This window comes from Maylandia zebra, linkage group LG14 (assembly GCF_041146795.1).
Source record: "Maylandia zebra isolate NMK-2024a linkage group LG14, Mzebra_GT3a, whole genome shotgun sequence".
Classification (NCBI taxonomy): Eukaryota; Metazoa; Chordata; class Actinopteri; order Cichliformes; family Cichlidae; genus Maylandia; species Maylandia zebra.
In genome coordinates this window covers 39,270,840-39,284,793 of record NC_135180.1, presented here as the reverse complement: position 1 = coordinate 39,284,793, position 13,954 = coordinate 39,270,840, and the positions used below count along the sequence as shown (strand labels likewise).

General features: G+C 49.1%; 2 protein-coding genes across 6 annotated transcripts in view; one reads left to right on the top strand and one right to left on the bottom strand.

Annotated features, from left to right (window-relative positions):
- col4a3 (collagen, type IV, alpha 3) overlaps positions 1–395 on the bottom strand; it is a 43,137-nt gene extending 42,742 nt beyond the window's left edge. The window contains exons 1-2 of one of the 2 annotated variants that reach the window (XM_024804999.2): positions 261–395; positions 1–120 (exon numbers count right to left, since the gene is read on the bottom strand). The exon at positions 1–120 is cut by the window's left edge and continues 78 nt beyond it. The gene's annotated coding sequence lies outside the window, so the exon portion shown is untranslated. The remainder of the gene's footprint in view (positions 121–260) is intronic. The other variant, XM_076873517.1, reaches the window with a different exon arrangement.
- Positions 290–13,954, top strand: part of col4a4 (collagen, type IV, alpha 4) — a 58,891-nt gene continuing 45,226 nt past the window's right edge. The window contains exons 1-4 of one of the 4 annotated variants that reach the window (XM_076873519.1): positions 341–422; positions 3,332–3,508; positions 5,787–5,930; positions 7,064–7,106. In XM_076873519.1, the coding sequence (XP_076729634.1) occupies positions 5,884–5,930; positions 7,064–7,106 (90 nt within the window). In that variant the 5' untranslated portion in view covers positions 341–422; positions 3,332–3,508; positions 5,787–5,883. Of the gene's footprint in view, positions 423–465; positions 550–2,343; positions 3,509–5,786; positions 5,931–7,063; positions 7,107–13,954 lie in introns of those variants that run through there. The other 3 variants (XM_014408984.3, XM_076873520.1, XM_076873518.1) reach the window with 3 other exon arrangements.

Below are 13,954 nucleotides of genomic sequence, written 5' to 3'. Positions count from 1 at the left end.
TGGAGACCTGAAACAAGTGCTTCACAAACCCACGAAAGCCTCAGGTGTGAGGAGGGGGGAGGAGCTGCGAGTGCAGCACCTGAGGGTGAAGCTGAGGAGCTGCAGGCACTCCTGCACGAGCTGTGCACGAGAAAGCTCACGTCAATAATAAATGAGCTTAACTGGCGCGAATTTCAGGATTAAGACAGATTTGATTTCATCAAAGTGAAGCAGAAAGCTCAGGTGTGTCAGCAGGCTGTTAGCTGCAGCTGTCTACACACCTGGACGGAGCAGCACCGCACGCAGGCGCAGGATGCCGGAAGTGCTGTTGTTGCTGTGCGCTGCAGCTTGACCTGTCTGCTGTGTGTGCGCTCTTGCCAAGTTGTGCTCAGGTTTGCAGCGACATGAAAAGCGCGTGAAGCTCCGGACAGTGACAGCTTCAGGTAGGAAAACTCACGTGACCGTTTGGTTGGGTATTGGGCTGCCGATCGATCACCATCAGCTGATTATGGTTAGTCAGCTGTTAATTAGCCGCCTATTAGAGTCTGAATGTCTGAGCACGTCATCCAGGTAAATAACGTTAATGAGGAGAAGTACTCGAGTACTTTTAGTCTGTGGTGATTTATACTTGAAGTTCGGTGAGGATACTTCCTTACGTCTGCACGCAGCAAACCGCAGTGCACTATGAGCATTAAAGTCCACGTGCTTCTGCGTTAATTGTTAATTAGCGGATTTGGCGCAGATGCCGATTCGTGTGCTTTAAAACGTGTAGCTGTGAAGGGATCGATGGGGCTGATCCAGATTTCGCCCCGGCTGTGGCAGGTCCACCTTCCCTGGGTGGTGGTTCTGGGCTCAGCCTGAGGGACCCGGTCTGGAGAATCAGAACTGGACTTTCCCTAAACATGCTGTTCCTTTCACAAGATCAATTTATCAGACTGAAAATACCATAAATCCATCAAATATTAAAACACGTTTCTGTTTTACAGTATGTGCAAAAACAGGACTTGTGTATAGACTGTATATAAAAGATGGCAGCGGAACACTACGTCCACATGTACAGGACATTTTTGTAAACAGATTTTCTGTTTTTGTTTTGTTTTTTAAATCCCAAACTTGAAAAACAAAGTGAAACGCTGTCAAGAACATGCCAAAGCAACAGGTGGTGATATAATCCTAACTGTGTAGAAATGTTGGCCAATCAGAAGTCTAGAAGCCTGGGAGGGAAAGCGTAAACAAAGATGGCGCATAAAAGCAGTCGTTGTAAACAGAGGGACAGTAACTGAGGTTAACAGCAGCAGTGTTTTGTCTGTATCAATGTAGAAATTCAATGATGTGAAACAGTAACACGTCGCACACCTTTGATGCTTTGTGACTAAATCTCTGTTTTCCTCGTCCACACGTAAACACAGAAACAGAGTTTTTAAAAATCTCAGTTTTCAATGATCCAAAACATCGTTTACGTCTGGACAAAGGCTCGAACGCAGAGAAGAGGCTGTGATTTGAAAAATACCCGTGTGCTCAAAGCTAATCACTGAGGTTAGCACCGCTGGGGAGGCTCGCCGCAGTCATGTGATGATCATCATTTCTGAGTTTGCTGGATTTTACTTATTTCACATGTTTCATACAAAGAGCTGAGAAATGATCGCAAAATGAAAGCAGCTGTAAATTTGTCTTTTTCCGTGTCTGAGTTTTCATTTTTGAACTGCAGCACACACAAAGACATTTCAAACTTTTAGTTACTTCCTGTTTTACTTTGAAGGTTTACTTCCTCCCTTTGCTTCCTTTCCCTTTCTGGTCGTTCACCCTGTCCCGTGAACCTTCTGTCTGTGGTCGTTCTCAGTTTCTGATGATACTTTTTGTTTTTCTCCTGCTTCGTTTTGCAGTTTTTGTCTTTTGAAACGTTTGAATGAAACTTCTGAACAGAGTTTAAACTGAACAGCTGTTCGTCATGCTAGCAGCACAAACAGCTGATGCTAGCAGCACAAACAGCTGATGCTAGCAGCACAAACAGCTGTTCGTGTTGCTAGCATCACGCCGTGGAGCTCGAAGCTCCGAGGCTGCTGTTAGCTAAGAGCCTCCTGCAGGAACTCGGTGACTGACACGGATCGTTCCTGCTGTCTGGCTCTGTGAGCGGGCGCTGCAGCAGCTTGGTTCGGTCGGGCTGTTGCAGGCGGAGGTTACTGAAACCCTCAGTTTCAGAGGCAAGAGCTAATGGAGCTCACGATGCTGTTAGAGCAACTTTCATCCCATTAAATATGCATCACAGAAGCTCCTGAAGAAGAACTGAGAAGCTTCTCAGTTCTAACTTTATCTTAACACCTGCAACAAATACAACATCATAGTCATAACAGCCAATAAGAGGCTGACAGGTTATAGAGACACAGCTCTCTGATTGGCTGACGTCCAGACACACCTGCTGCTGCTATTTGCATCAGCATCCTCTAAAGAACATGACTGTGGGGAGCGTGGGCTGCTGTCCATGTGCAGTTCAAACACAAAGTTTCGAAGTCCTGATTGGCTGTCCAAGCAGGAAGTTACTCACAAACAGACACAGCTAAGAGGCCTGTACCAGGAAGTGAGTTTAACACACCTGGGATATCTTCCTGGGCCCTGTTTCAGGAAGCCGGTTTAGAAAACTCAGAGTGAAAAACGATACGCAGGGTTGAGTAACCCCGAACTGTCCAACTCGGAATATTCGGTTTCAGAAAGGCTGATAACAATTAGTTCAGTCAACGCGGAGTTGCTTTAACCCCAAGTGAAGCGCGCGGACGAGGATACATAAAGCCCTGATAAGCGGAGCACAGATTAAGCGAGTCACCATGGAGACGGAGGGAAAGAAGGCGCGGTCAATGTATGTCACAGCGCTTGAGGCCGAAATTCTGATGGCAGCATATGCCGATAACATGCAAATTCCGCGGAAAAAAGTAACACAGCCTCAGCTGCAAAAGAAAGTGAGCATGCATGGCAAAACATAGCCGACAGAGTCAATGCGTGAGTGTTAATTTAAACATTGATCTAGGGATTTCCACCCATTTAACACGTTATTTTATCATATGTTATTTTATTTGTTATTTTATACATTTTATTTTGTGATGTGATGTGAGCGCAGGTGCAACCCAACAGGCCCCAAACGTTCCTGGCAGCAAGTAAAAATGAAATATAAAAATATAGTCCAAACAGGTAAGGTGTAATTGTATTATGAGCCACAGTGCTTGGTCTGTTTGTCCCATGTAAATCAATTGCAGTTAGAGGCTACATTAATTTTCTTTCTGTAAGCACTTATTGAAATTATCTGAGCACATTACAAGTACATATTTGCTTACTCTGTATGCTCAAATGTGACCCGTTATAGCCAACAGAAAAAAAGCGGAGGCCCGAAAAACAGGTGGGGGTCCTCCACCACCACCACTCACAGAGGCTGAGCAGTTGGCCCTCAGCCAAAACAGTGGGCGCCCTGTGGCCGAAGGCATCTCTGCGGGGACATCCTCTGAGTCAATAACCCCGCAAGACACAAGTGCCTACATAGGGGGTAAATTCAAAATAATACATGATGTGCATACATCCTTTCTTCACAGTCACCTTTGCAGTGCTGCTCATTCATTTGATAAACTCTTTACCATAATGAATTTGTTTGTAGTGAAGTTATTTTCCTACTGATTTTGCCTTCCCTCAGTCTTGGTTGTCTTTGAGAGCATAATGACAATGAAGTGTAAGGTGATTGGTATGTTTGTTAATTGCCATTTGGTCCCTTGTAAGTTATAAGTGACCTGTATAAACCTCATATTCTATCAGTTGATGGTGGTGGTGTACTGCATCTGGTGCAGCCTCCTGTTGAGCCAGACCAACATGCAGTTGTGAGTAATACTCCACAGATTATATGAGTGTACAGTAGACCAGCAATGTTGTTTATTTCTTTACTACAGGAAAATAATGAAGAAACATTGACAGCTGTTACAGAGGAGGAAGCAACAGAGACACTTTATGAGGTTTACATCTTTTAATACTTTGTGTACAGGAAACACAGGTGACCAATAAAGCCAGTTGAACAAAAAATCTGTTTATTCTTCTTTCAACATGTTGAGGTGATGGGTCAAAGGAAATGATTGTGACATATGGTGTCTCTGACTGCGCTTCCATCTTGTATGTCTGTGGGAGGGTCAGGATGTTCATGGTTTGGATCACTGCTGATGTTTGGTTCAGAAGGACAGTGTTCTCCTCTAATTGTGGCAATGTTGTGAAGAATCACACATGCCACAATAATGTCACATGCCCTTTCTGGGGTGACCCTGAGTCTTTGCAGGCACTGGAACCGGGCCTTAAGCATTCCGATAGTCATTTCAACTCTGGCTCTTGTCCTGCAATTAGCCAGATTATATCGCTGCTGTGGGCCCGGTTCAGGGTCAGGGTAAGGGGTAAGCAAATAGGGTAAACATGGATACCCCCTATCACCAAGCAAGTAGCCAGTGAACTCTCCTAAGACAGAAGGATACACTTCAGTTCAAATGTCCCTGTAGCAATTGGTCTTTATATATTTTAAAGTATTCTCAACTCACCATGTCCAAATTTTGTGTACATTCACGGAATATTTGTGAGTCATGGACAGAGCCTGGCCACTTGGCTTCCACATTTGTGATAATGTTGGCAGCATCACATATGATCTTCACAGTGCAGAGAACACAAATTAGCATCCATTACTATGATGAAATAATTTGTTAGTTTGAAATGCTACAGGGAACTATGTACCTGTACATTAATGCTGTGGAAAGACTTCCTGTTCACATAGTCTCCTTCATTTACTGAAGGAGCAATGATTGGAATGTGAGTGCCATCTATACAGCCAATCACGCCTGGGAACCCTGAAAATAAATGTAAAATTTAAGTAGTAGTTCAAGTATCACCACATCATGAATTAAGTTTCGTTCATCCTGATACCTGCAATTTTGTGGCATCCCTCTTTGATAAATCTTGTGGGTCTGTGACCGGGGAACACCACAAACGAGTACAGGAGACGTTTCAGTGCAACTGTAACATTCCTGACTGCCCGACAGACGGTAGCCTTGGAAACGTGCTCAGCGTCACCAATATTATACAGAAAGCTCCCGTTTGCAAAAAACCGAAGTGCAATACAAATAATATGTACAGAACTGAGAGCATGTCCGCGATGTGTCACATGCGTAATATATGGCCTGAGGATGTTATCCAAAAAAATTATAGATTGTGCTGAGAAACGGTAACGTTCGCACAGACAATCATCAGGAAATGATAAAATGTCCAAACGCGCTCTGATCACTCTCTCCCGGCGGAGTGCTCTGCGGAGAATTTGGGCTTCACGATCTACTGGCTCTTCAAGGAAGGGACACGCCATGTCTGACACTTCCTACTGTCAGGTTTCCGACAAAGGGGCGGAGACAGTCAGGGTTAGTTGTAGTAAACCTGCTAGGGGGCAGGTTAGCTTCACGGCGTGTGTCGTCATAGTGACTCACTCAGGCTTCAGCTGAACTCGCTTTGTGAAACCGAAAACCCAGAGTTTTCGTTAACTCAGGGTATACTTACTCAGTTTTTCCACTAAACCGGCTTCCTGAAACAGGGCCCTGGTGTCTGGATTCACTCAAACTAACGAAGCAGGTTCTCAGCTCACTAAGTTAATAACCAGCTTCATGTGAGCTTCACATGAAAGGAGTGAGGGTTAGGGTTAATATTACATCATTATTATTATTACGACTTTTATTCTGACGGCTTGATCCTGGTCAGGTGTGTGTGGTTTCACCTTCATCATCTTCAACCTCAGTTTGTCTTTGTTCCTGCAGGACGACCAACAGCGTCGGGGTATCCTCACAGGCCGAGAACTGGCTGGAGGTGGAGTCAGAGTGTAGCAGGAGGGACTTCCTCTGAGCTGAAGGCAATATGCTGCTGACTTCCTGCTCTGATGCCTGTGGTCTCAATCTGCTCTGGTAAATAAAACCGCACACGTGAACACGTCTGTTAAGTTTAAGTTTCCATGACTGAATCTTTTGCCGACAGTCTGGTCTTTGGTAACATGACACTAAATTTTTTTACGATGAAGATGAGTTCACGTGCAAACAGCAGCACAACCCATGCAACACGTGTAACAATGTTACAGTGACAAAAGACACCGACTCTACAGTCCCAATAGCTGCAGTTCGTCTGACATCCAGCAGAGGCAGCAGTGAGTCAGTCCCTATAGACTCCCATGTTAAAACTGTACAGCAGAAATAAACATGATTGCAGCCTGATATACAAACTGTTTGTCTCTGTGGATAATGTCCTCCTTCGTAACACCTGTACAATAGAAGAATGTTTTTAGGATTCACCTGGTTAATATGTAAGAAGGTTTAAAGTTTAGGGGCGTGGCCTCTTTGGCTGACAGGTGGATGGTGACACAGGTGTTTGGATCTGCTAGCTGTCTGCTAGGCTTCACCACAGCTAATTGGAGTTGCTGACATGTTACACACGTCTGTAACTCCGCCTGAGTGTTTTGGTGATGCACGTGCTCAGATGCGAGGTACGGATGCCTGGATTAAGTTTAAGCACACTACGTCTTGCTCCACCTCATCACCCTCTTTTAACCATAGATTACAAACCATAGACTGTTTTCTTCATACGAACTGTGGTGCCAGTATGCATTTTACATCTTAGCTTATAAACCAAGTCTCACCGTACATCAGGGGTGTCCAAGTCCAGGCCTCAAGGGCCGGTGTCTGCAGGTCTTAGATGTGTCCTTGATCCAACACAGCTGATTCAAATGGATAAAGGACCTCCTCAACATGTCCTGAAGTTCTCCAGAAGCCTGGTAATGAACTAATCATGTGATTCAGGTGTGTTGACCCAGGGTGAGATCTAAAACCTGCAGAACACCGGCCCGCGAGGCCTGGAGTTCCCCACCCCTGCCGTACAGTTTCGTAGTGTTGGTGGGAACCCTGAGTGTGGGTGCATTTCATAGTTTAATAGCTGCTGCCTGTTTAAGCTGGTTGGGGCTTTGTGAAAACGTTGATCCATCACTGTGGATCAACGTTTTTTATCATTCCTTTGTGTTCATGCTTCACCTGTGTCCTCTCTCCTTCAGGTGCCTCCTGATCGTACTCAAAGCCCTGCCAGCAGCTCTCGGGGTGAGTCCACCTCTGCCTTTATAAGCCCTTTCAGTCTGGTCCAGCAAACGTTGGCCACCAGCCAATCACAGCTTGTTGTCTTTCACTAGTGTGTGATGTCATCAAATCGCGTCAGCTGAAACAAGTTTTCTGTCCATTAGCTTGTTTCCATGGTTAAAGTATCTCTGCTCTTATTGGTCAAATCGCAGACCACGGTGTGGAAGTTGTCATATGATGTAAAGATGAATCATTGGTGGGATGACATCATCAGATGTCCTGGCCAATAGTCGGGCTGTGCTGTCGTCACTGAGCTTGAAGCCAGTGTTTAAATTTCCCTCCAGCTGTGCAATGACGATCTCACAGCTGTGCTTCTGTGTCCAGGTGCAGACGGACTTTTTTTATTCTGCTGTTTGCAGGAAATACACAGCTTCACATAATTTCACTTCCTTTTGTCTATTTACATGATCACTGTGCTTTCTCAAACCTCTGCTTGTTGTTCTGATGAGTCCGACCTGTATGCTGCCACTGGGCCTTTAGCTGTTTGGTACTGGTATTTTAATTTAATGCAAATTTTGATGTGGAGCTTCGGGACAGTGATGCATTACAGGTTGTTAGGATGCCTGGGTCGTTGACCCAGGGTTTTTGACTTTATTATATTATTTATAATTTCTAGTCTTTGGGTTTTTGTTAGAGTCATGTCTTATGGTTTGTCTCTGTGTAATCCTTAGTTGCTGTCTCCCCTGTCCGCTATATCCCCGTGTCCAGTCTGTGTCTGCCCTGGTCCCACGTCTCTGTTCCCTCTGTTGTAGTGCCTGCATGTGAGTCTGTGTCTTTGTTCAGTCTGTGTTATGTGTTTCCTGTTTTACTTTGAAGGTCTCTGTCTTATCTCAGTGTGTTCAGGTTACGCTTCCTTGTCTCGTTAGTTCTGATTTGCCCCAGCTGTGTTTCCCTCCTGTTGTCCATTCCCTGATTGCTCCCTCTATGTATTTAAGCCCTGTGTTTCAGTTTGTCATTGTCGTGATCTACTCTTATCGACCTTCACTTATGCTGTGTGTTTTGTTTTTGCCTGCCTGCGTTAATGTTTGTACTTTGGAAGTTTGTTACTTTGAGTTCAGCATTAAAGCTGTTTTTTGAGTTCACGTCTGTCTCCGGAGTCTGCACTCTGGGTCCTTTTCCTGTCCGCACACAGCCGTCACATAACAGAACATCGCGACCAGAACATGGACCCAGCAGACTCCGTGGGGTATCGGCGACCCGCAGTTTCTGCCTTCCTCAAGGAGATCGTGAGGCAGGAGGCTAAGCATGCCCGGGAGCTCCAGTCACCCTTCTATGGGTCACGTTTGGCTTTGGGAGGGCCCCGCAGCCTCCAAACTGCCATGGCTACGGCCGAGCCGGCGCCTATGCCTTGGGCGATCAGGTTGAGCACGTGCTCATTCTCTCCAGTCGCTACACCTCCGCCTTCACCCCTGGATTACCAGTCCGACAAGAGGGTTAAGCGGCGGAGGAAGAAAGATTACGTGACGCCGGACGTTAGACTCACTCCGCTGCAGTCCTTCGCTCTGTTTTTGGGTCTGCCACGTTCTGAGCTTCACAAACTCTCTGCTTCCTCATCGCACCCCGGTCTTTTGGAGGATTCGCAGCCCAGTTCGCCACCTCCCACTTCCTGGAGAAAGCGACGTTCACGCAGTCGCCACTCCGTCTCTGCTGAGCCACTCCCCGTGGTGAGTTATAATGACTGTTTTCATTCTGCTCCCTCTGAGAGGGAAAAAGGCAATCATGTGAACACTAGAAATTCTGAGACTGTGAAAACTGTTAAGACTGTTAGACGTGGTGGTGGTAGGAAGCTGAAAAACATTTTAGAGGAGTCTGTGTTTGCTGAGCCTCTGCCTGTCGCTGCACCCATACCAGCTCCTCGGGTGGGGACAGCAGCTGCCCAGCCATTGACGGTGCCTGTCCCGGCTCCCAGGGTGACCGGGAACCAGTTCGCTCCGGCACCCGTACCTTGTCCTTGGGTGGGAGTGGCTGGTGTTCGGCAGGTACCTGCACCTTTTTCTGACCTTGCTGGAGGCTCAGGTGAGCCCGTCCAGCAGTTTTCTTCAGGTTCTGGTGTCTCAGGGTAACTAGCTCAGCTTACTGCTAATCCACCACCTTACCCACCATTACTACCATCTTTACAACAGTCGGTACATATTAAACTTCTCTCCATAGCTCAGACTTTAGCTCACCTATCAGCTCAGTCACCTGCTCAGTTCTCACCTCAGTCATTTACTCCACCGCCTGTTCCTGCTGGAGGGTCCGAGGGGGCTCGTCCAGCCTTAGTCTGCCTCCGCTGGGGGGTCCGAGGGGCCCGTCCAGCAACCTGCCTCCGCTGCAGCGCCACCACCTGCGGCTCCCACGCCGTTCATCCACCAAGCAGCCACCTCCACTGTGGGCTTCTCCTTGAAGCCTGAGTCCTACAGTCTTCTCAGAGAGAGGACGAATCTCACGGTCCATCCTCGCTTGTTTCTGAATCGGATTCTGAAATCGGACTTCTTTAACGGTGACGACTCATCCTGGTGCTCACAGAGGAGCTGAAGCTTCTCTGTACACCACGATCTACCTCACAATAACCAAAGAAACACAAGCTTCTGTCAACAAGCAGTAAACAGCCGGTGAAATCACAGTCAGTCGCACCTGGCATCAGATTGGTGCCGTCTGCTTTTGTTAGCTAAGGCTCCGCCCACAGAGCCAGGAGACATGAAAACACCGTTTAAACAGCGCTGACCAGAAACTGTAGAATAACTTTCTCTGCCCTGAGCTAATCCACTGAAACTACTAACATCTAAAACAAGCTGCTGTTACCGAATGAAGCTTCTTCCCACATCGTTCCATCTCGTTACCTTTTTCCAGGGTTGTCCACACATGAGCTTTGCTCTGACGGGTCATTTTATTTCATAGGTGAGGGTAGGGACGTAGATCGACCGGTAAATTGAGAGCTTCGCTTTTACACTCAGCTCCCTCTTCACCACGACGGACCGGTGCAGCGTTCGCATTACTGCAGCTGCAGCCCCAATCCGTCTGTCGATCTCCGGCTCCCTTCTCCCATCACTCGCGAACAAGACCCCGAGATACTTGAACTCCTCCACTTGGGGCAGGAACTCATCCCCGACCCGGAGTGGGCACTCCACCCTTTTCCGGCTGAGAACCATGGCCTCAGATTTGGAGGTGCTGATCCTCATTCCCGCTGCTTCACACTCGGCTGCGAACCGTTCCAGTGCGAGCTGGAGGCCCTCACCCGATGAAGCCAACAGAACCACATCATCTGCAAAAATCAGAGATGAGATTCTGAGGCCACCAAAGCGAAAGCCCTCCGCCACTTGGCTGCGCCTAGAAATCCTGTCCATAAAAATTATGAACAGAACCGGAGACAAAGGGCAGCCCTGGCGGAGCCCATCACCCACCGGGAACAAGTCTGACTTATTGCCGGCAATGCGAACCAAGCTCTTGCAACGGTTGTATAGGGATCGAATGGCCCGTAGCAATGGGCCAGACACCCCATATTCCCGCAACACCTCCCACAGGACACCCCGAGGGACACGGTCGAATGCCTTCTCCAAGTCCACAAAACACATGTAGACTGGTTGGGCAAACTCCCATGCACCCTCAAGTATCCTGGAGAGGATAAAGAGCTGGTCCAGTGTTCCGCGACCAGGACGGAAACCGCATTGTTCCTCCTGTATCCGAGGTTCGACTAACGGACGAACTCTCCTTTCCAGCACCCTGGCATAGACTTTCCCAGGGAGGCTGAGGAGTGTGATCCCCCTGTAGTTGGAACACACCCTCCGGTCCCCTTTCTTAAAGATGGGGACCACCACCCCGGTCTGCCAGTCCACAGGTACTGCCCCTGATCTCCACACAACATTGCAGAGGCGTGTCAACCAGGACAGCCCTACAACGTCCAGAGCCTTCAGGAACTCGGGGCGGACCTCATCAACACCAGGGGCTCTGCCACCAAGGAGTTGTTTAACTGCCTCAGTGAACTCGCCCCCGGAAATTGGCGGGTCATTCCCCTCATCCCCAGACTCTGCTTCCTCCTCGGAAGACGTGTCAGTGGGATTAAGGAGGTCCTCGAAGTATTCCTTCCACCGCCTGACAATTTTCTCAGTCGACGTCAGCAGCGCTCCGCCAGCACTATACACAGTGCAGGTAGAGCACCGCTTTCCCCTCCTGAGACGTCTGACGGTTTGCCAGAATCTCTTCGAGGCAGTCCGAAAGTCTTTTTCCATGGCCTCTCCGAACTCCTCCCACACCCGAGTTTTTGCTTCAGCCACTGCCCGAGCCGCATTCCGCTTGGCCTGTCGATACCTGTCGGCTGCCTCCGGAGTCCCACAGGCTAACCAAGCCCGATAGGACTCCTTCTTCAGCCTAGTGGCTCCCTTCACCTCTGGTGTCCACCATTTGGTTCGGGGATTACCACCACGGCAGGCACCAACCACCTTGCGGCCGCAGCTCAATGCAGCAGCTTCGGCAATGGAGACGCTGAACATGGTCCATTCGGACTCAATGTCCCCAGTCTCCCTCGGAATGCTGTTGAAGCTCTGCCGGAGGTGTGCGTTGAAGATCTCGCGGACTGGGGCCTCTGCTAGACGTTCCCAGCACACCCTCACTACGCGTTTAGGTGCACCAGGTCTGTCCAGCGTCCTCCCCCGCCACCTGATCCAACTCACCACCAGGTGGTGATCAGTTGACAGCTCAGCCCCTCTCTTTACCCGAGTGTCCAGAACATATGGTCGCAGGTCTGGTGATACGATTACAAAATCGATCATCGACCTACGGCCTAGAGCGTCCTGGTGCCACGTGCACTTATGGACACTCTTATGTTCGAACAGGGTGTTCGTTATGGCCAAACTGTGATTAGCACAGAAGTCCAATAACAGAGCACCGCTCGGGTTCAGATCAGGGAGGCCGTTCCTCCCAATCACGCCCCTCCAGGTCTCGCTGTCGTTACCCACGTGAGCATTGAAGTCTCCCAGCAGGACAACAGAGTCTCCAGGTGGAGCACCCTCCAGCACCCCCCCCCCCCCCCAGCACCCCCCCCCCCCCCCCCCCCCCCCCCCAGGGACTCTAAGAAGGCTGGGTACTCTGAACTGCCACTCGGCGCATAAGCGCAGATGACAGTCAGGACCCGTTCCCCGACCCTAAGGCGCAGGGAACAAACCCTCTCGTCCACCGGGAAAAACCCCAACGTACCGGCAGCAAGCCGAGGGGATAGCCCGCCGCCTCTCACCAAGGGCAACTCCAGACTGAGACAGAGTCCAGCCCCTCTCCAGGAGACTGGTTCCAGAGCCCAAGCCATGTGTAGAGGTGAGCCCGACTATATCTAGCCGGTACCTCTCAACCTCACGCACTAACTCAGGCTCCTTCCCCACCAGAGAGGTGACATTCCATGTCCCTATTGCCAGTCTTGGCAGCCGGGGGTCAGTCCGCCAGGGCCTCCGCTCCTGGCCGCCACCCAGCACACAATGCACCCGACCCCTATGGCGCCTCCTGCGGGTGGTGGGCCTGCGGGAGGATGGGCCCATGTCTCCTCTTCGGGCTGTGCCCGGCCGGGCCCCATGGACTAAGGCCCGGCCACCAGACGCTCGCCCTCGGGCACCCTCCCCGGGCCTGGCTCCAGGGCGAGGCCCCGGTAACCCTATCCCGGGCAGGGTAAACTGTTCCCTCGGTGTCCTTTTCATAAGGGTCTTATGAATCGCTCTTTGTCTGGTCCCTCACCCAGGGCCAATTTGCCATGGGAGACCCTACCAGGGGGCAAAAGCCCCCAGACAACATAGCCCCTGGGATCCCTGTGACACACAAACCCCTCCACCACGATAAGGTAGCGATTCAAGGAGGAGATAAATCCAATCCATTATTATTATTATTATTATTATTATTATTATTATTAAAAAGAGGGGATATTATCTAAACCCAATGACCTGGCAGGACGCTAACAGCGTCAGGTGTTTGGTGGATCCTTCACACATGGTCTGCAGGCTGAAGATGAGATGGGCCATCTGACCCTGAGGGGTGCATAGCCCCATGAAGCTAACAGTCATTTGTGTTTCGTGCAGTAAATGACAGGCAGCGGTCGCTGCAGCTTTAACAAGTCTCACGTCTCCTGAACAATCCCAGGTAATTGTTCTTTAGCAGCTGTCCGGACTCGATGGTTTTCCTGCATAGACCTCGGGCTTCAGTTCACCGCACAGATTTTCAGTGGGATTGAAGTCAGGGCTCAGTGACGTTCACTTTGGTTTTCTGGACGTCGTTCTTCACCTGGAGCAATGCCTGTTTTGGACGTTGATGGCACAGCTGTGTGCACATCAGTCTGAAGTTGTTTTGTACCGTGTAACTTTATATGTCCATACTTCTGTAATTGTATGCAAATAGAAACGAGGCATGTTGCCCAGTTGGCAACGAGCTTCTTTAGAAATGCGACATTTAAAAATTCCTGACTGTTAGAAAATAGTAAGTGACAAACTTTAAATTTCATAATAATTTGTCCTCATCTGTATGTAAACAACACTGGACTGAGCTCAGGGTCTGATTGTTCAGGTCCTCTGGAGTCCCTCAGGGATCAGACCTGGATCCTCAGATGTTGTAGAGATGGAGACTGTTTTCTTTACCCTGCCTGTCACGTTGAGGTCACCAGGTTCAGTCTGTCTGGGAACAGCAGCAGCACCGGCCAATCAGCGGCTGGGATTTCTGGTCAGCCAGTCAGTCCCTTCATCTCGGTACCCCAGACAGAGGGATGGTGATTAATGGAAGATGCTGGAAGCTGGTTTGAGTACAGCTGGAGTGCTGATGAAGAGGTGATTTGAGTGCAGAGAGTCATGACAGCGTAAGTAGTG